Below are 20,023 nucleotides of genomic sequence, written 5' to 3' on the forward strand. Positions count from 1 at the left end.
TCCCATCCAACTGACTGACCCATTAATCTTCAGCTGCATGAATCCCACATAGATACACTGAAGACTGATGGGCCACAAATACGTATGACTTAAAAACAAAAGAGGAAAAAATCTCTATTAAGATAAAATTAAGTCACAAAGACACTTCATTTTTGCTAGTGTATTACATTGAGGGATTTGATTGCCTTGCACATGTAACACTAGCAATAGCACGCAACTGAACAGAATTATCCCAGCTTAATAATTTCAATTTATAACCAAAAATCTAGCAATATTTTAATCATGCTCCTTTATTTAGAAGTCTTACAAATTCTACCATTCAAAGGAAGCTTTTAAGATCTCTTCTACAGATCCCTAATTCTGTTAGATTTCATGTATTCTGGAGACTTTTTTAATTGCATATAAACAATCAAACATACTTAAGATACAAGATTTCTTTACTTCCTTAACCAAAATGCCTGTAAAATACAACCTACTATCTAAAATATAAGTCTAAGTTTAACTACTATCACCTGAAAGAAATAACACATTCATTTGCTTGTGAGAAATACCCGTTAAGTTTGATACTCTGGTTATGCAAAGCAAAAATCACAGAAGCCAGACCAGCAAAACAAAAAGCAAGATTTCAAAGCCAGACAATCCAAGATACTCAAAAGTATGCTAGCTATACAGCTGTAGCACCAAACCTGTCTAAAGCCACAGCACTAAGTTGGACAGTCACGAAGGTACATCTCCTTCACAAGGAATAAGCAGTCAGAGTGACAATACAGAGCGACTGAAGTTGTACAAGCTGTTTGCACAGGCTCTTCACAGTAACGGAGGAGCATCCTTTTCCCTTCCACCCCCTGCACCCATCTGCAAGATGGTAAGATCAAGTTCTTTAAAAACACGAGTTTCAGTTTTGTCAGTCATCACACAAGCCTAGACTATCATCATAAACACAGTGTTTCAGCGAGAAGTGAAGTAAATGCTTAAATAAAAGCATCAGTGTGGGATAAGGTACTCAAGACCATCACCCTTCACAGAAGCCCTAACTCCACATGCATTTCTTTGCTGTCAGTCTACTCTGTGTCACCCTTCCTTTTGTGCTGGCACAGCTCCCTGGCTCTGCAGAGTGAAGGAGATCAGCAAATCTGGCTGAGAACTAACTGTTGACTGTGTGAGCACAAGGGAGGAGGAGGTGGAGAAGCAAAGCCAAGCAGCTGAGATGTGAAGAATAGGCAGCTTAAACTGATGTATGCTGCATTTAACTTAAAGGAGTCTTGGCTAAATACTGTTTCTTAGTAGGCTGACACATTGACATTTTCTGCACATTTGCATGCAGAAAACCAAGTTAATTGGTCTTCAGTTATAGACAGCAGGGTAAATTTACATATGCTATCACTAGGGTCATTACGGCGTTGTAAGTCAGAATGACTTAGTTTATTTGTTTAGAATGAGTATGTTCAACTATTCAGAAGGGAAGTGAGGCATAATCACCCCCAATGCTTATTCATATCTCCTGTTTGGGGAGGCAGTTACTGTCACATTTGTTGGCAACCCAGAAATATGAGGAGTCATAAAGATGTAATTAACTCTTCACTCCAAGAGTTGGTCCCTTAAAGAGAAGAACAGGAGCAAATTGGTAGGACAGGCTGGGAAAGTTTGTAGAGCTGCTTCCCAAGCCATAAAAGCATATGATTTTACATCTATAAGAACAACTACATAACTAAAGGATGCTACATAAAATATTACCTAAAATTGAAGACTTGACTCTGATACACATTATTTCTTTAATCACTACTGCCTTCAATATATTTCAAAAGAATATTTATGAGAAATATGTAAAAATAAAGACCTCAAAAAAGGCAAATCACATTGAAATCTCCAGTGGCTTACCTGTTGGCGTACTATATGAAAGCACACAATTTCCTTCAAATTCTGATGGAGAAAAATTGCTTTTCAAAAAGACAGACACAACCACAGTTTCAGATGAATCTGGTTCTAAAAAACAACACAGAATTATATCAAGTAATAGGAGGATCCAAATGAAAGCAATGTATTTTCTAGCACTTTGAGAAATATTCTACTAAAGTATGCCAATTGTTTCCATCAGTTCACCTTTATCAAAACATTGGGCATGTTTTGGGTTTTTTAAAATCTGTAATTTGTAAAAGGCAAAATAGTCTCTCCAACATATAACTATCCTGAAGCATAACCAATAAAACAATTCAATACCGTGAACACAGAGCATATCAAAACAAATGCGGTTTTATATTGTGGTTTTAATAGTTTACAGAGCTATCAGCCCTTTGCCCTTGTCATATGTTGAGAAAACATAAGAACTGTCCTTTCAGATGAGCAGCAGTCAGTAAAGCCCTGTTTCAAGAGAGACCATGCCAGCACATTTCAGAGCAGAAATGGTCTGCTGTCCCAACTGAGGTAGCAGGACATACTCCTCAGGTCTTCAGCTCCACTTAACCAAAAAGGCAATGTCACCTGCAGCCTTATCAACAGAGCTGGGAAAAGACTAGAAATCATCAAACAGCTGATGCTAAATTGGAAGCATATGCTAGACTGTCCTCAGGTAAACAAGCTTTCTTGCCCTGCTCTCAGCTCAACAGTGGCATTTCTACATAGAGAGAATTGCCAGCAAAACAAAATGCCCCAGCAACGGTACCACAGAGTAACTGATTTTTATGTATTTTTTCTTCCATCATAAAGCTACCGCTCCCCACCTGCCATTCATCATGCCACAATCAAGGAAGCAACTGCATTCCTTTCAACTTTGTCTTCTCCACCAAGCAGTATCTAGAAGTTGCAGAGTGCAGGCAATCAAATCTGTAATTGCTTTAACTGCCACATATCTGCAACAATACACTGGCGATGGAGGCTGGACTATACCTTTCAAACATCATCAGACAATGTAATACGACACAATAGCTGTAATGGTCCTAGAATAATTTACCTAAATCATCAAAGATGAACTGCTCACACGTCACTGCTAATGGAGCTTGTACACACACTTCCAGGTTTGCTTTTTTCGCAGTCACTCGGCTCTGTATCGTTATCTAAATCAAGTGACATACAGAAATATTTAAAGGAAGCATCAATTTCATCTCTGTATAGCAGAAAACAACCATAACCAGCAAAAAAGTATGAAAACCCTGCAAAGAGCAATTCAGCAACAATGTTTAAGAACTTCAAATTTCAACTTCAAGACAGGTATTTGCCTTTTACAATTCCTTCTTTCTTACAGCCAACAATGGTACACAATAACTTGAAAGGCTACAAAAACCTGAAGGGATTTCTCATGTTCTTTGTAATGCCAACCCAAGACAAACCAATGCTAAAGTGTTCATTAAAATCTTAAGATTTCAAAGTGCCATGTGCATTTGTTCTAATGTGAATAAAAATAACATGTTGCCTCTTTCAGATGACTACAGTAAAAAAGACCAAAAAGAATAAAAACCAAGCTAACCAAAGAAATTATTTCCTTTAAGTGCAAAGAGAAATACACAATTTCCTGAATAATTTTGGAGTCAAGTTCTATTTGATGTTTTACTGCAAACAAATTCTCATATTCTATATACAGGATACCCAGCACAACTACAACTCTAGATTATGAGAGCTGACCTAACCATAAACCTGGAGTAGCTCTTGGTGCTTTTACTGAGGGCAGTTATTTCTTTGCAAAACCAACAGATACCAAAAGAATGTCCTTAACTCAGATCTAAAAAAAGCATAACTGTGATTGAGATCTGAATGTGGTCCGCATGTACACAGACCCTATCTGCTATCTATTATCATCTGTTTTGTACTGCTGGTCTAACAAGTTCTCTGCAGCAAGGTTAAGTTTAGGAAAATATTATTAGCTATAAAACCACCCTAGTGTTAGCAAGTTTGACTACTTTAATAGGATCAACATCAACATTTATTTGGTATAAAAATGCATCTGGGCTGCAACAGACCTTCAGATTATCCTGTATCATTTTAGCATTTAAAAACGCAGAGAAATGTGTTAGACCAAATACAGCTAAATCACACTAGTCTAAGGGAGGCTGGTTCAATAAATAGTCCAGTTACCCTCTGAACTTTTTACTCAAGAGAGAGGAAGAATTTGAAAGGTTCTCAAAAATAAGGCTCAACTGATATTCCTAGAAGATCCTCTCAAACAGAAATAAAAATCATGATCTTTTTTTAGACAATACTGAGGAGAAAATACACCTGCACACATGAACGCACAGGCACACACACAGTCACTCTTTTTTAGTACCAGTTACAGGCAGCAGCTCTCACAGAGGACTGCAGTGATTTCAATTTTCAAATTAGATCTTCCTAGCATTTTTCTTGTTCACTAGCAAAAGCTATGAAAGGCTTTTTAAAAAAGGAAGTCTAATTTTGTTTATTGACATCTAAAAAGATAACAACCTTCACACTGAGAGTAAGCAAATATTTACTGCCTTCAAGAAGTGTTGGAAAAATTATTTATTGTCTTTGAAAATCAGTGGAAAAATTATAACCATAAATAACTTCATTCCATCCTAATAATGTCTTTGTGTCTCTTTCTTGATAAGCCTATCAAAGACAAAACTCCAATCACTTTCTGACTTCAGCAGAAGGCTTACTGGAACGACACCTTGCCATACTATGGAGAAAAGGAATTAAGTATATTCTGCCTTTCAGGTTTTACTCATTTTCATGATCTAAGTGAAATACAGTGACAGGTTTGTTAAAATTTGTCACCACTATGTGAATGCTACTGTTTGAGTTAGGCACAGTACCTTCACTGTGACTGATGGCACTGCCTCTGCTTTTACCTCACTGTCAATGGCTTGCTGTGAAGAAAAAGATGAAAACAGAGTAAATTCAATATTACACATGAATAAGTGAACACAATGAATGCAATATTACCTTCCTACCATCAACTTGGTAAACAGGGAATTAACAGTAAAGGAATTATCATTCCTATGACAGTTTAAAATACACAAAATACATTTCCGAGTTCCTTGTGAAAATGTAAAGCCTCTGTCTGAAATTGCCTGCAGAAAGGATAGCAGAAGGTCATGAATGTTATGTATATAAGGAGCTAATACACTGATATATATATGAATATCTGAAAACGTTTTGTTTGGCATACTACTTTCCACTACATATTTATTTAAATTCTGGAAATACCTTCTGTTATTCAGTAGGGAAAGGTGACTTCCAATCTGCCAATATATTACATATGCATCAGAGTATGTGCTATAAAATCATCACACATTATCTTATAATCAGAAATACATTTTTAGCTTCAGAAGAAAATTATAGTAGGCATCTTGCTACTCATGCATGCAGTACAATTTCAATCTTTCCACATGTGGAGAAGTAGTATCTACAAGACTGTAGTTTCCAAGATTGCAGCAGAAGACCTAACATTGTTCCCACGTTTGCTGTATTGATCCTTCCCCATGAAGTATCTTATCAGATTTTCCCTTTCTAAATGGTTACTGAAGGAACACCCAGAAAAACGCTACCACACAGGTAACTAAAATATATGGACAACCTTGGGAAATAAAGGCTGTGGTTTAACTGCTATATTGAGTTACTTATACATGAAACATCTGGAAGGATGAGCACAGCAGCATTAGAACATCCTGTGGACCTAACAGTTCTAAGTGTTGTGAGATCACTGAAGCTAGCCATGACCATGGCATTGTCCTTTCTTCTATACAGAACTGCTAGGACACTAGCACATACTATAAAGAGGTCCCCTTATCAAATAGCAGTAGAGGTGGCAGTAGTAATAAACAGAGTCTAAATAAATATATCAAATATATATATATGAGTGTATTAAAAAGCAGCTTCTTGTGTATTTTTTAAACAGTAAATAGCCCTGAAAATAATTTTTGCAGAAATCAGTGGCCAGAAACTACTTATTACAGATGTTCTAGTGCAATAAGTACGTTCTGAAATGTTAATGGGAAAAGTTTTAAGAAAGAATATAAGCTCTCCTGAATCTTAATTTGAATTTTTATAAACTATGTATGTTTACAAGATGAATAAACTAATTAGGTTACAATGCTAGAGAACACTGAATGATGCCTTGACAAGAAAAAGATTACTTCTTACAATGCATCTTTGAGTGGTTCATGCATTCTGTCTTTAAAAGACCCACAGGATGATCCACACCTCTGCTGTTTCCCCTCATATTATTAACTACTCACCATTACAAATTCTCACCACTACAGAGTTACTTGAGAACCCAAGTTCTTGGTCACTGACATTTGTTTAGCCAGGAATCTAAAGATACAGAAGATACTAAATAATTTTAATAATTCTAGTTAAAATCATTAACAAAAGTGCACTTTGATTGATGGAAACTGAGGGCTAGGCAGAAGCTCAGTCCCACAAACATAAATACATAGTAATCACTATCCATGATCAACCACCATCTACTCATGTGTGAAATCCATGTTTTCAAAGTAATTTCCTTTTTCTACAGGTACATACAGATTCCACATCCAAACTGGGTGAAACTTCTGCTGTGACAATTACATCTCTGTTTTTTTCAGATTTGGGCAAAATATCTGCAAAAAAAAAGGAAAAACCGAATCAGCTCTCCTTTAACAAACACACAGCTATGTTTCTAAAAAGAACAGCATCAAGTTTCAGATTTATGTCAATACACCTACGAGTGTAAAGGAAAAGTATAATAACGCATATGATTTAGACCAAAGACATTTCTTCCTTAAAGCTAAAACCTGGATCTCATATCTGATTTCTGATTTCTTTACAGAAAAAGGATTTAGGTGCAATGTGTAACAAGATTTTACACCTACTATCCATGATCTTCAGAGACTGTAAGGAATTTGTAAACTTCTGTCTTCACACTCTTATATTAATACACCTCTAACAAACAACTATCTCCGAAATGCACACTGCACATGTTATGGCACTTCCATCTATATAATTTGATAATCAACACATTAGACACAGAAAGAGTCAGTGCCTAATAGGTTGTAGGAATTCCTCTGTGTAAGAAGGTATATGGAAGTTTTCACATACAGAACGTTATATGGGGTTTGCTTATAATATATTACCTGATGATTTCCAGGACTCAACATAAAAGGCAAAGAATGCTATGAACAAATTTATATCCATGATATAAAACCTTATGCAGATTCACATATATAAAAAAAAGTTGCAAGGATTAAAAGCTAGGCACTTAAATACCATGAGGAATTCCAGACTCTCCTCTTCAGAGTCCGGAAGTCCAGCTCTAAGGTATTTGCATTCTTCTGAAAAGCACTTTTCTTTTTAACACTAAATGTATTGGAAAAAGAAAAACCCAAACAGGAAATATATAGTTCCTGAAGTAACAAACAGTAAAGACTTAATGTAAAGGGGAAATTAGCATACTAACTGAATAATTGAGAGCACCAGCACATTCAAAAACAACAGGTTCTGTCAATTACACATGAATAGGCACAATCCATTCCACTTGTACAGATAAGACAACATCTTCCTTTTCTATCCCTTCTTAAACATTTCTCTTCAAGTTGCTTCTTCAAGCAAACTATGAAGCAACTTCATAGAATCAGAGACCAGTTTGAGTTGGAAGGGACCTTAAAGCTCATCCAGGTCCAGTTCCCTGCCATGGGCAGGGACACCTTCCACTAGAGCAGGTTGCTCCAAGCCCCATCCAACCTGGCCTTGAACACTGCCAGGAATGGAAGGTGTTTTCCAATGTGGCTGATTCAATGTAAGCATCAACTTTTTGTTAAACATGGGTTTTCTGACTCAGCTCAATCACAGCATCCAAACTGATGCAAGTAACATTAATTTGTGTAGTTAGCATATTAATTAAGTTTATAAAATACTTCAGTGTATAATGTAAAACCTTACTCCTCAACATGTATAAAACAGCTGAAGTTCAACAGTTTAAGGGTCAGCACTGGACAGAAATACATGGCATTTAGGAATAACTACTCTGGTCAGTTTTGGAGGGGTTTGGAGTTTGGGGGTTTTTTATTTATTTTTAATATGATCCCTTAATTCTAAGTAGTCTCCATGTTTGGAAGTAAAAATGAAATTAAAAAAAAAAAAATCCATATAAGGATAGATATTTTCAAAACAACACCAGCTCTTACTGCAAAAACATGATTCCAAAAGACAGAAGAGTCAATGGCTCATTTTAAAGATCATGCTTAGGAGTATCTTCATGGCGACCAATGTTCAGAAGTGTTTTGTATTCAACCAGACATGATTAGCAGTTATTTTAAGACTTCACTAAAGTTCTAAGTAATAAGCCAAAATGAACCAAAGCCAAAACATCTGAAACTGAAAGGCATTCTTAAGTAAAAGGTTTTGTTGTAAAAATGCTCTCGCAAGTTTTATATCCGGTTAAAGCCAAATGCATCATTAGAGCATCTCTCCACAACAAAAAGAGCATTCATAAAAACCCACCTGAAATCACCACTGTAACACCTTAGATCAGATTAGAAAGACTGAAGAAGGAAAAAAAAAAAAACTAATAGGAAGAGAGAATTATAAAAAGACCAACAATATTCCCAATAAACTTGTCAATTATACTATGACAGCTATTAAAGAAGTTATAAAGGACAGCTCTATATTTCCTTACTCTCTCTCTGGATCTTCCACACAATATGTTAAAACAAACAAACAGAAGTTGATTCACTTCAAGTAGATTTATTATTCCATCATGCTTTCTTTCCATTGGTTATGAAAGCCAGAAAAAAAATATCAAATATTCATAAAGAGCAGCCATGGTAAAAATCAGTGGAATCTACTCACATCTATATGCTTAAAAATACAATTACTGGATTTGTAAAACTGAAAATCTGACATTAGTCTGTCACAATAATGGACAAAGTTATAGGCAGTTACAAAAAAGAAATCTTTAAGTTGTAGAATAAAGCTCACACCTGCAGATAAATAATTTCTTATTTTCTAGGGAGCTTTATCACTCTCTTTTTCAAACAAAAAAGGCACGACTATATCTTTAATACAATTTAAGAACATGCTAACTATAACCTGGAAGAGATTTTAATCGGTTCTTTCTATTAGTCTAAGATTTTTCCATAGTTTCGTGTAAAAACATATGCTTCTCAATCCCTGTACAAGTCAGACACACTGTTTAAATGCTCAGTTACGAAAACACTAACTTTGAAGGATCTCTGCAGAAATTATGTGCCCTTACTTGAACAAAATCAATGCAATACATAGCAGTGTATGCAAATTCCAGAATTTATAATCATCTGGGTTTTGATGTCTATGTTCTTCTAAGACAACTCCTTTTGAGACAATTTAAAACAACAGAAAAGTTTCTTTAACAAAAATAATCCTTTGTTCGTTGCACGACTTAAAAAGCCATTTGTAATAATAAAACACAATTTGGCAATACTATTACTCTCTCTGAAGCCTAACTATATCAGACTGTTACTGTGAAATTCCTTAAGTTTTCTTGCCTTTGGGTAATACATGCACTGTCATTTTCTTCTCTGAACCCCTGCACTAGTGACAACTATCTGCAACCTGACATGAGTTATCTTGAAAGTTCCAACAGGCATTATAAAACCACAAAGAATAAACTCTGTATCCAAGGGCCTGACAGTCTAGGATTTTGTTTGTATATTTTTAATTAAAACTTAAACTTTATTAAATATTACATTTCCTACAGAAATGTGTTATGGGATGAAAATGAAACAAAATACTTCAAAGTGCTATAAGTAAAGTCAGGTGGTTAAAAGCACATATAAAATATACCTTGTGTTTTTGTGGCCTCCTTGATGATCTTCTGAAGCTCTTTCATTTCAGCATCAAACTCTTCCTGGTTTAGTTCCCTAGATTCAACCCTAGGAGCCTGGAAGAGTGAAGGATCAGTTCCAAGGTAGGAACACTGAAGATGCCCAGTATCACTCAGAGTGACTACAACACCCTTCAAATCTCTGCATGAATAAAAACAAAGAAAGCTCATTAAGAAACTGGAAAGAATCACAGAAGCAGTAACATTGAATTTATGCTGCTTCTACTGTTCCATCTACAAATATAATAGAACTTCCTGGTTTTAATGAGATTCTTTGACAAAAAGAAAATAACAACACTCATTCTTCAATTCAGATGTTTTTACTAATATTACTCCTATTTATTGCAATCACACCTAAGAACCAATCTGTGCTAGACAGATGACTAAAACATAATACAAATTTCTCAGAATCTGTATAACAAAGACAGGTAAAGGAAAGGATCAGAACAAACAAGCCGAGTAGACAGTACAGTTGTAACCTTTTCCATTCACAACTTCTTAAGTTTTCAGAAGTACTGAGACTGAGGTCAGTATGCAGGAAGAGGAATTAGCAAAATAGAACACCAAGTAAGGGAAGGAAAGGGAAAGGATGCATTAGAAGAAATCACAATGGATGAAACATGTTCACAGTGAACACAGCAGTAGGACTCTGGCTGGCTCTTCCCCATGGTATCTCTCTGAAAGGAAGCCACATGGATCCAAAACATTTCCCTTTCATTCCTCTGGATCAATACAAATGGGTGCTTTATTAGCTACACTACAGTGCCTTTTCAGCTGAAGGAACAGTATTTCATTGAACTTACTCCTACGGAAATCTTACTTTGTGCATCTGACCCCATACCATGCAAACCAAAATTTGGGAAAGCATTTAACAAATTACAAGACAACAGGGAGTATTGCCAACATTTTGTTTACATTGAAAGTAATCCCTAAACAGAATAGGAACTGAACAGTAGAGTAAAATAGTTGTTACCAGCAAAAGTTAGGAGAATGTGAACTTTCAATTTAGTTTTTTAAAATGTTTACTCTTAATCAAAAGCTTTTATTTATTTTCATAATCATGAGGTAATATATTCATGCCAATAATTTGCTCTTACTCCATAATTAGAATATCTTATAGCAGACACCGCCTTTGCATCAAATGCAACTGTCGTATAAAGCAAAGATAGCTCAAATTCCATTCTTAAATCTAAAACTTAATTTTTATAAGAAAGCTGGCAAAGGGCATAGCAAAGTCTTTAGAAAAGGGATACTGTTGAAGCAGATGTTACCCAGTTACTGAATACTCTGTCCCACACTTTACTATTTAGTTGCAGCAAATAATGAAAACAAGAGAAAGTGCACCATGAGCTTATTCCACAACTGAAGAAAACTGACACCCGAAAACAAGGCAATTTCTAAAGTTCTCCAGCACTGCCTTTGGACCACCTTAAAATTTCTTTCCTGAGGCTATGAATCTGTTAAGCTGTGAAAGAAAGATTCAATGAGGACATCTGACTGTAAATTAAAAGAGCATGAAGAAATACAGGTACGCACTTCGCAATAAGTCTTTGATGATACCCTACTGAAGTATAATATATTCAAAAGTGGTTTGCAAATGCAGTCCTTCCTATGTACCTTTAAGTTGGCAGTCATCTGCAGGTAATCAGTCTATCACATGAAATCAACTCAAATCAAGGAAGTGATTTTAACTATATAAACTACACTTTTCTTCTGAGTGTGTCAGCATTACAGAACACACAATCAAAAACTCCATCTTAAAACAAACTCATTTCAACCAACTTTCCTCTTAGTCATGAAATCCTTTCAGTCTTCAGTAGCTCAGAGATAAAAGCATCAGTTTAAAAAAGCAGCATCACAAGTTTCTGCTTCAGCTACTGTTCTGCTGAGCCCCAAGAAGACTGCAACATAAAACATATACAAATAGAAAAAAGCCTTTTACAGTAATCTTTCTTTGTTAAAGCCGTCCATGAATTTGCACATCAATAGAAGCAATAAGAAAAATATGGGTAACCAGTTACAATATATTATTTATAATACATTAATTTCTCCGTTGGAATGTTTGTCAGCCAGTCAAGATTGTTATAAAAGCTTGAGGAAAATAAAGCAATGTTTAAAGACAGCAGGGGGAAGGGGAGAGCATTTAACAGTTTTATAGTAGTTTCCCCACAGCTACTGCACTCGTGCAATATCCCTGCAAATACCATTACTTCATTTGGCACATTTTGTGCAGAATCTGGAATTCCAATTACTTGTTACATTTCTTTTATTGTAAACTACTTTATTTTTTTTACTATATCTCACACAATAGTCAAAGTAATGGCAAATCTAAGGGGACATTTTAACAGTGAGGAACTCAAAGTATGAAACAAATTATTCTGGTATCTAAAATAACTACAGCACAAAGCAACTCCTACACACATATGGTAATAATTTGAAAAAGTATCTTTTATTGGATTCTGGGTAATAATAACAGCATATGCTTCTTGTAGATCTTCTTTTACTAAACAAATTGCTCACAATATAATTCTTGAAGAAATTAAAATGCTTTGCATGTTTCCAGTTCTATAATACCAAACTGATCACTCAACTGACATAGAAGTTGGAGCTGTAATTCTAAGTTCTACTTGAATGACACAAGCTAAGCCTTGGACAACTCCCAGGACAAGGTCTGGTTATTGACACAATTTACAGCTTTAATTATTTATATTTATAATAGCACATAAAACTTCTACCTCAATTTCAGAAGTAGTCTTAATTAGTATTACTCATACCAATCATTTTAGAAACCAAGATGCTCTGCAGTGCTGTTTTCAGTGCCTTATTGATAATGTATCATTTATAAACTACTAAATTAGGAAAATAATTCCTGAACTGTACTCAAGCATTTTGAATACACTTCTCTCTCAATTTTATCATCTTCTGAAGTAATTATATGCAACAGCATAATGAAAATAGCACTTTTCAGTTTAGTGCTTATGAAAACCCAGATAGTTCTAAGTTTCACTACCATTTCAGTGTCATTTTAGCTGTGTGAACTATTTGACAAAATGCTCAAGGAAAATTAGACTAGGAGTAATAAACTGTAAGAGTTTTCTAACATGAACTAGTGGGAGTAAAAGTCAAAAGCTTATCTTACTCTTACTAAACACTAACTCCAAAACCAGACCTTCAGTTGGATATTTAAAGTATACCTGGTACAACCTCAGTGCCAGCTAGCCCCTATTTTTAACTGGTTTGGGGTATCTGTGGAAGACCCTCAGGCTCCTTTGAAAACCCCTCCCTTATTAAAAAAACTCCTTTGTTCAAATTTACATCAAAAGTAATACTTCTATGTGTAAGATTTCACCATTCTGCTATTACACATCATAACAGATAATCTGTTTGCTCTCAGAAACTAAAATTCTTTTAAGGTTATTTATACTATGTATTTAACACGATTTGCACACTTTGAAGAGGAAATGTAAACATATAATGCAAATACAGTGTTCAGTTACAACTGTTTAACAATCTCTAATGATACTGAATATCATTAACTAGTAAATCATAGACTCATAGAATGGTTTGGGTTGGAAAGGCCTATTTTCACGCTATTTACAGCAGTTTGGGTCAGGGTCTTGGCTGCCAGAGCACTACTGCCACCTGCGGGGCAGCACAAGGCAGGTGAGGACCAGCCAAGGAGCACAGCTTAGGCAAAGGCGAGTCCCAGAAGTTGCCGTATCATATTAAATGAAGCCGTGGGGTTTAAATAGGGTTAGTATGATAGCTTGACAGCTAAACTGCTAAGATTCCCTCTAAAGATTAAAAGATGTATGCAGAGACACTGACATCCATGAACGACACCATGAGGGTTGGAGACCTCTGCCATAGAGACAGGCTGAAAGAGTTGGGCTTCCTCAGTCTGGAGAAAGCTCCAGGGAGACCTTGTAACAGTATGCCAATATTTAAAGGGGCCGACAAGAAACCTGGAGAGGGGCTTTGGTCAAGGGCCTGTAGGGACAGGACAAGAGGAATGGCTTTAACCTGAGAGAGAGGAGATTGAGATGAGCTCTTAGGCAGAAGTTCTTCCCTGTGAGGGTGCTGAGGCGCTGGCACAGGGTGCCCAGAGAAGCTGTGGCTGCCCCATCCCTGGCAGTGTTCAAGGCCAGGCTGGATGGGGCTTGGAGCAACCTGCTCTAGTGGAAAGTGTCCCTGCCTGTGGCAGGGGGTTGGCACTGGAGGAGCTTTAAGTCCCTTCCAACACAAACCAGTCTGGGATTCTTTGATCATCTTGTGGTTCCTTCAGAGAGGGAGCACACATACTACAGGCAAGCTAGACACTAGATTTCAGCTCTTGCTACATATTGCATCTAAAAATCAATTTTTGTCTGAAGGATTAACCAACTTAGTTTCTTGTTGTTTCAAATATAAAATCAAAGCTATTTCAAAAGCAGTGAAGGTTTTGTTAAAAAATAAGGTAGCCAGCTATAAAAAAATGCAGATTTAAATTAAAATCAGTATTTCTCACAAAATAGAATAAAACCAAAGTATTCAGATTGCTGATACAGACCTCCAGAAATACATGACCTTGCTTCAGGCAAAAAATTATAAAGAGCTCTGAAGCATAATATATTCAAGGAATAGTTCAGAACTTCCACATTCCATTTCGTATCATCATAGTTCCATACCTAAGACACCTAGTGGCATTATCTAAATGGAAAATGATTGCGAGGACTCATAAAACCCTATAACTTTAAATAAGAGTGCAGCCCCTAAGTCCAAGCTCCAAATAATAAGAAACGAGAAATTACTCTGTGATTTCTTTTATGACAGTACCAGTGTCAGCGTTAAGAAAAAAATTAAGACCAAGTGTGACACCTAAAACGTCTCCATGCTTCACTCCCTCTTCAGCTGCATCAAGTACATATTTCTCCATTTGGCCTCTTTCGCCTGAAGTCTAAAAGCTGTTTCAAGGCCAGACTCCCTCACTGGCAGACAAGCACTGAGCAGCTTCCAAAGGCTATACAACACAGCAGCTACAGCATCATGAATATAGCATCTGGAGGGCCTCAAAATTTATCCTTCATCTAAACCTTCTCTTCTCTCACTTCAAGATAGTGTTTAGAGTTCATTTCACTCCAGCTAAGCTGGAGAGGTCCCTAGCATCTCTGCTTCCAACAATAAAGAGATGTAAGGTGCTATACGGATAACATCTACACTTCAATAAGTTTTAGATAAAGCTTATTCTCAACTGTTGGCTTCATACAAGCTAGTATTAGGCACTACAGATCTGTCACAATATGAACAAGCACAGAGAAACTGCAGGTTAGCAGGAAAAAGAAACCTATGCAATTTGTTTAAAAGCAAGTATTGTATTTCAAATACTAGAAGGGGAGTTACTTGCCTTCTTGCTCTTGAGCAGTTAGAATTTTCACCTTTAAGGCCCTTCCTAGAATCACGAGGCTAGGAATATTTTAAGTGTTATTCTAAAGTAAGTTGAAACACTTACAAACCCATCACTGTAAAAAGTATGCTTTGTGAAAAAGCAGATCAGTGACATGCAATAAAATTAGGGAAACTGGCAATATGGGCACGTGCTTAATATCATACAATTAAATACCTTCTGAAACTAACTTGCTAGAAAGCCCGCTCATTAATCACTGTATATGCTGGACACAGTATTTGGCATTTCTATGCTTTTTGCAGGATCAGAATCCCACTAAGGTAAAAGAAATACAATCGTATTCATACTTTGTGGCTAAGCTACACATATTAATAATCAAAATTATCTCTTTAAAGACCTTTAAAAGGGTAATGTTTTGTACTGCCACCTCTTGACAATCCAATGGTAATTCAGTGATTAAAAAAAGTGCTGGTTTTTTTCCTCCTTAAAAGCATCTCTTTAAAATGCAATTACGCTTAAGTAGAAAGATTCTAGAATTCTCTGCATTTAACTTCTCAGATCAGGCAATATTCTTACAGAACACTCAAATAAAAATTTATATATATACAGGTATATAACTGAAGGGTTCATACGGTGTGTCATAACTGGCATCGCTTCTAGTAAAGTACTACTATACAGAAAAAGGAAAAAATCTTTCAACGAACTATAAAGTTTGATTCCTGTAGTTTTCTTTCCATAAAAACGTGTAGCAAGTGCTAAGTTTTGCTGGGTTTATATGTAAGTTTTGCCATTTTTATATGGTGATTCTTTAACAGTTGTGGTAGCTGCGGTGATGTCAGTTTTAATAAGGAATAACAGATGAGCTGGAATGAAGAACAAGCATTTGGACAGCTAAAAAATTCAAAGAGAGGGGTTTTATTTCAACTCCACCCACTATTACGCTGTATGTGATTGCACTTTTATAGCTTATATAGTTAATTCAACAATATTTCTTGATATTTTTTCCAGATAAATTCAGTTCCTGTTACCTTTCTACTGTTTGGAGAGCCCAGCTACACAGTGTTCATCTAACCACCCAATGTACCATGGTTCTGTGCCAGAGAAGTTGAAATTTCAAGTCCTACTTGGACCAGGCCAGTATTTTCTCACTTTCAAATTGATTGCAGATTTCAAATTTCTTTTAAAACTACTGGAAGCTAAAACTTCATAAAGCACATTTTCAACCAATGACTGTCCACCAGAATACTGAACTTCAATCTTTTGACTCATGTACCTCATTTAAACCAAACTGATCATGCTGTTGTGTTACTTAAGAGTTCAAACCTGGGAATTAAATCTGTGTCAAAACAAAGAATTTAAACACTAGCAATTTAAACCTGGAGACAGGTGGCTAAATCAGAGACTTTATATATAAACTTACTCAGATAAACTGCCGTGAAGTTACAAGTATGTTAACTATGTACCTTCATTAGTCAAATACACTCTGCTTCTTTATTATTTCTGCAAGAGGAAGAAGGACTTACACAAAACCAACAAATTTTAGACCTATTTAATACTTCATTTTGTCTTACAAGTAGTAAGAAAATTGCACACTACTCTAGCATATCAAGTCAGTAACTTTGGAGTGATTCAGTAAGCTTCCTGCATCTCAGCCTACACAGTCTCTAATTTATTACTTTATTTATTAAAGTAATAAATTTATTACTTTCTTTGAGTCTCTAATTCAGTAGAATCCATAATCAAACAAGTAACAGCGTAAATCAAAACATGAACATCAATAGCCCTTGGGTAGCTGGCTTTAACAGATGGCTGATTAATATATTACCATGTGATACTGTCTTAATGGCTGCTGTTTCACAACACTGATGTTAGAAGTTCAAGCATGACCCCTACAGTCAAGCCTGCTGTTATTTTATTTGCAGAAGATAACAAAAAAATTACAGGATCATTCCTCAGTATAAACCTAGACAGACTTGAAGTTCATAAAGAGCTCAAGTATGGATAAAGCTTACTAAGTGGGCCTGCTTGCCATTTTGAACATATAAAGTCTACTTTTATTTCCTGGCTTTTCAACAGTTACTCCTGTTCAAAAAAATAACTGGTTTTCCCCCATCTCAAATACTGAAAACCTATTTACTAGCTTAGCTCAAGCAAAAAATCTGGGTACTGGAAATTTAATATTTTTAGAAACTCAGAAATTCTTATTCTTTAAAGGTGATATATTACTTCTGCACAAAAAAAAAAAAAACCTTCCCAGGCTGCCTTATACTTCCCCTTCAGATAACATGCTGTTCCACTACCAAGTAAAATGATATTTATCTGTCAAATACATGAAACTGAAAGCAAATATTCTAGTAACTTTCACCAACTTGTCTATACCTGTCAACCCCTTGTAATCAAAGGAGCTTCACATTTTACAAGGCATATATGTCACTCTGTGGGTTATTTGCTTCAAGAATCTTTCTTCCATGAAGAACAGTTCTTCTGCTCACAGATACAGTAGGACATATAAATTCTGACAAAAGAAAGTTGGTTTCCATATTCTAAAAGCAAGAGGCACCACGTATGCAAAGCATCCAAATACTTTTAGACAAGCGCTAGAGGTGGCTTGTTAAGTTTTTTCTTTTGGGTATTTTTAATCCAGTTCCAGTGTGGCTGAAGATGAGGATACCCTTCATTTAAACAAGAACTTCATTGATAAATTGGTGCCTTAAGTAGTAAGAGTCCTCAGTAGATTAAAATCAGAGGGAAGAAATATCTCCCACAACACATCCCCCTGAACCCTGAGAGGAAGCTGGTTTACTCTTAATACTGTGCTTGCTGATAAAATCCACATGAAGTCAACATTTTTTTGCCATACAGATATCACCAGACTTCATTTCTTGATGGATAGCTAAAGGCACAAACAAGCAAAACTGTGGATTTTATGAAATATTATGAATATTGTGAAATTTTATTAATATTATGAAATACTGACTTGAAAGAGAGGTATTTGAGGAACTCTGCAGTCTATTTCAGTTTGAAAGAAAAAAGTCCGGCAACCTTCACAGACTTACCAGGTATAACTCAAAGGCTGTACACAAACAAAACCAGGTAGTAAAGTTGAGACTAGTGAACTTCAAAAACATTCAGAAGAAACAAACTTCCTAATTTAAAGGCTTCATGCTTTTCTATTGCAAAAACAGGTTTGTAACTTGGAAGTGATCAAAAGAGAAATCCCCTTCCTGAGACTACATCCAAGCTATAATGCTCTGTCTATGTAGTTTTAACTCAACCCACAGTGGCATTTCAGCTGTTTGTGATGGAAACATCCCTGAGGCTAGCAACATGAGCTATTTTGCTTCAGACTGAATGCACCTTAACATAATGTTCTAGTTTCAGGCCAGCCAGGTCACAGTAATACCCAGCCAGCCATTAAAACATGGTACTCATAGGAACAGCTTTGCCAAGTGTGTTAGTGTCAAATAAACAGAAAAGTAGTTGTCTAAGTATTTTAATCTGCTCCAAGGACCTTTTATGGTCAAGCATATGAAGACAGGATAATTCAGGCACAGAAAAAAACAAGTAAGTTTTGTTATAGGCCCTTAAAAAGTGACTTTCTGCTACTTTCTGCATAAGTTATTTCAGATGATTCAGACAAACATGACCCATCTTTTTGGTGGGGGAGTATTAAGTCACTTGCCTTTACAGGCTCAAATTCCTGCCAACGGGAGAAAAAATTACTTTCATATGAGGTGCTTTTGCTAACAGGAACTCTATCGTAGGAGCCGCAATTCTATGTGGGCTTGCTCCCCTCATAACTACCTGAATTATGGGGTGGGAGACAGAAAAAAAAAACCTAATGCATCTCATGAAGCATCAAAAAGTGACTAATTCATAGACTTGATAATCTATAAATGTACAAGATACCACTCATGACATTTCCTTTGCAAAGATGTGGAGGTACAAGGAAGGTCTTGGAAAAGAGGTCTCTGATGAAACAGAAATACAGAAACTAAATGTCAAGAAATCATAGAACCATAGAATAGTTAGGGTTGGAAAGGACCTTAAAATCATGTAGTTCCAACTCCCCTACCATGGGCAGGGACACCTCACACTAAATAAAGGAATCGACTTTGAGGTCAGTGCTAAGAAGAGATTTATATAATTATGGCGGATACCAAGCAAACATTGCTGCTCTCAATTACCACTTCCACACTGAAAATTTGAGGGAAGTGGGAATTTTTGTAATTCCTTTGTGTAGCTTCCCAGATTTCAAGCTTTCATAACTGCAGCATGTGGAAAGTTTCTCTTCAAACCACCCTAGAAGGTTGTTTTTTTTTTGTTAGTTTCGGGGCAGAACACCTACACCATTATCTTCCAGAGATTCAGCTGCAGTGAGAATGCTTTTGCACAGCCATAACTTTAAGGATGACAACACAGGGCATGCAGAAATGTAACTGTTCAAGCAGGCTTACCAATGGGAAGATGAGTTTTTGCTGAGATGAAGTCCTAAGCAGATTAACCAAAACTGTCAATGTAAGTGGTTGTATCTCTGAAGTGTTAAGCATGGAGGAGTCCTCTTGACATTAAAACCATGTCATGAACAGTTAGTAACTACCATACATTAACAGAACCAGGACATAAACTTCTAACAAAATTGTGAACAACCTTTCATAACAATGAACAGAACTGAACTTTCAGTTCAGTGACCATAATTCTAGAGATCTTCCGGTAAAACCCAGAATAAGAATAAACTCATAAACCCAGAACAAACTCCCAAATTTCTGCCTGTAGTTCAAGTTTCTGATCACAAACTTTTATATGAAATATTCCATTTCCTGACAGAGAACATTCTGGTTTAACAGAAG

The 20,023-nt window shown here is 36.1% G+C and overlaps 1 protein-coding gene across 1 annotated transcript in view; it reads right to left on the minus strand.

Annotated features, from left to right (window-relative positions):
* BBS9 (Bardet-Biedl syndrome 9) overlaps positions 1-20,023 on the minus strand; it is a gene marked incomplete at its 3' end in the record, with an annotated part of 276,367 nt that overhangs the window by 221,548 nt on the left and 34,796 nt on the right. The window contains exons 10-14 of the mRNA XM_080611280.1: positions 9,751-9,932; positions 6,475-6,551; positions 4,764-4,817; positions 2,948-3,050; positions 1,879-1,983 (exon numbers count right to left, since the gene is read on the minus strand). Of these exons, the coding sequence (XP_080467406.1) occupies positions 1,879-1,983; positions 2,948-3,050; positions 4,764-4,817; positions 6,475-6,551; positions 9,751-9,932 (521 nt within the window). The remainder of the gene's footprint in view (positions 1-1,878; positions 1,984-2,947; positions 3,051-4,763; positions 4,818-6,474; positions 6,552-9,750; positions 9,933-20,023) is intronic.

Source organism: Psittacula echo, assembly GCF_963264785.1.
Source record: "Psittacula echo genome assembly, chromosome: 2".
Taxonomy (NCBI): Eukaryota; Metazoa; Chordata; class Aves; order Psittaciformes; family Psittacidae; genus Psittacula; species Psittacula echo.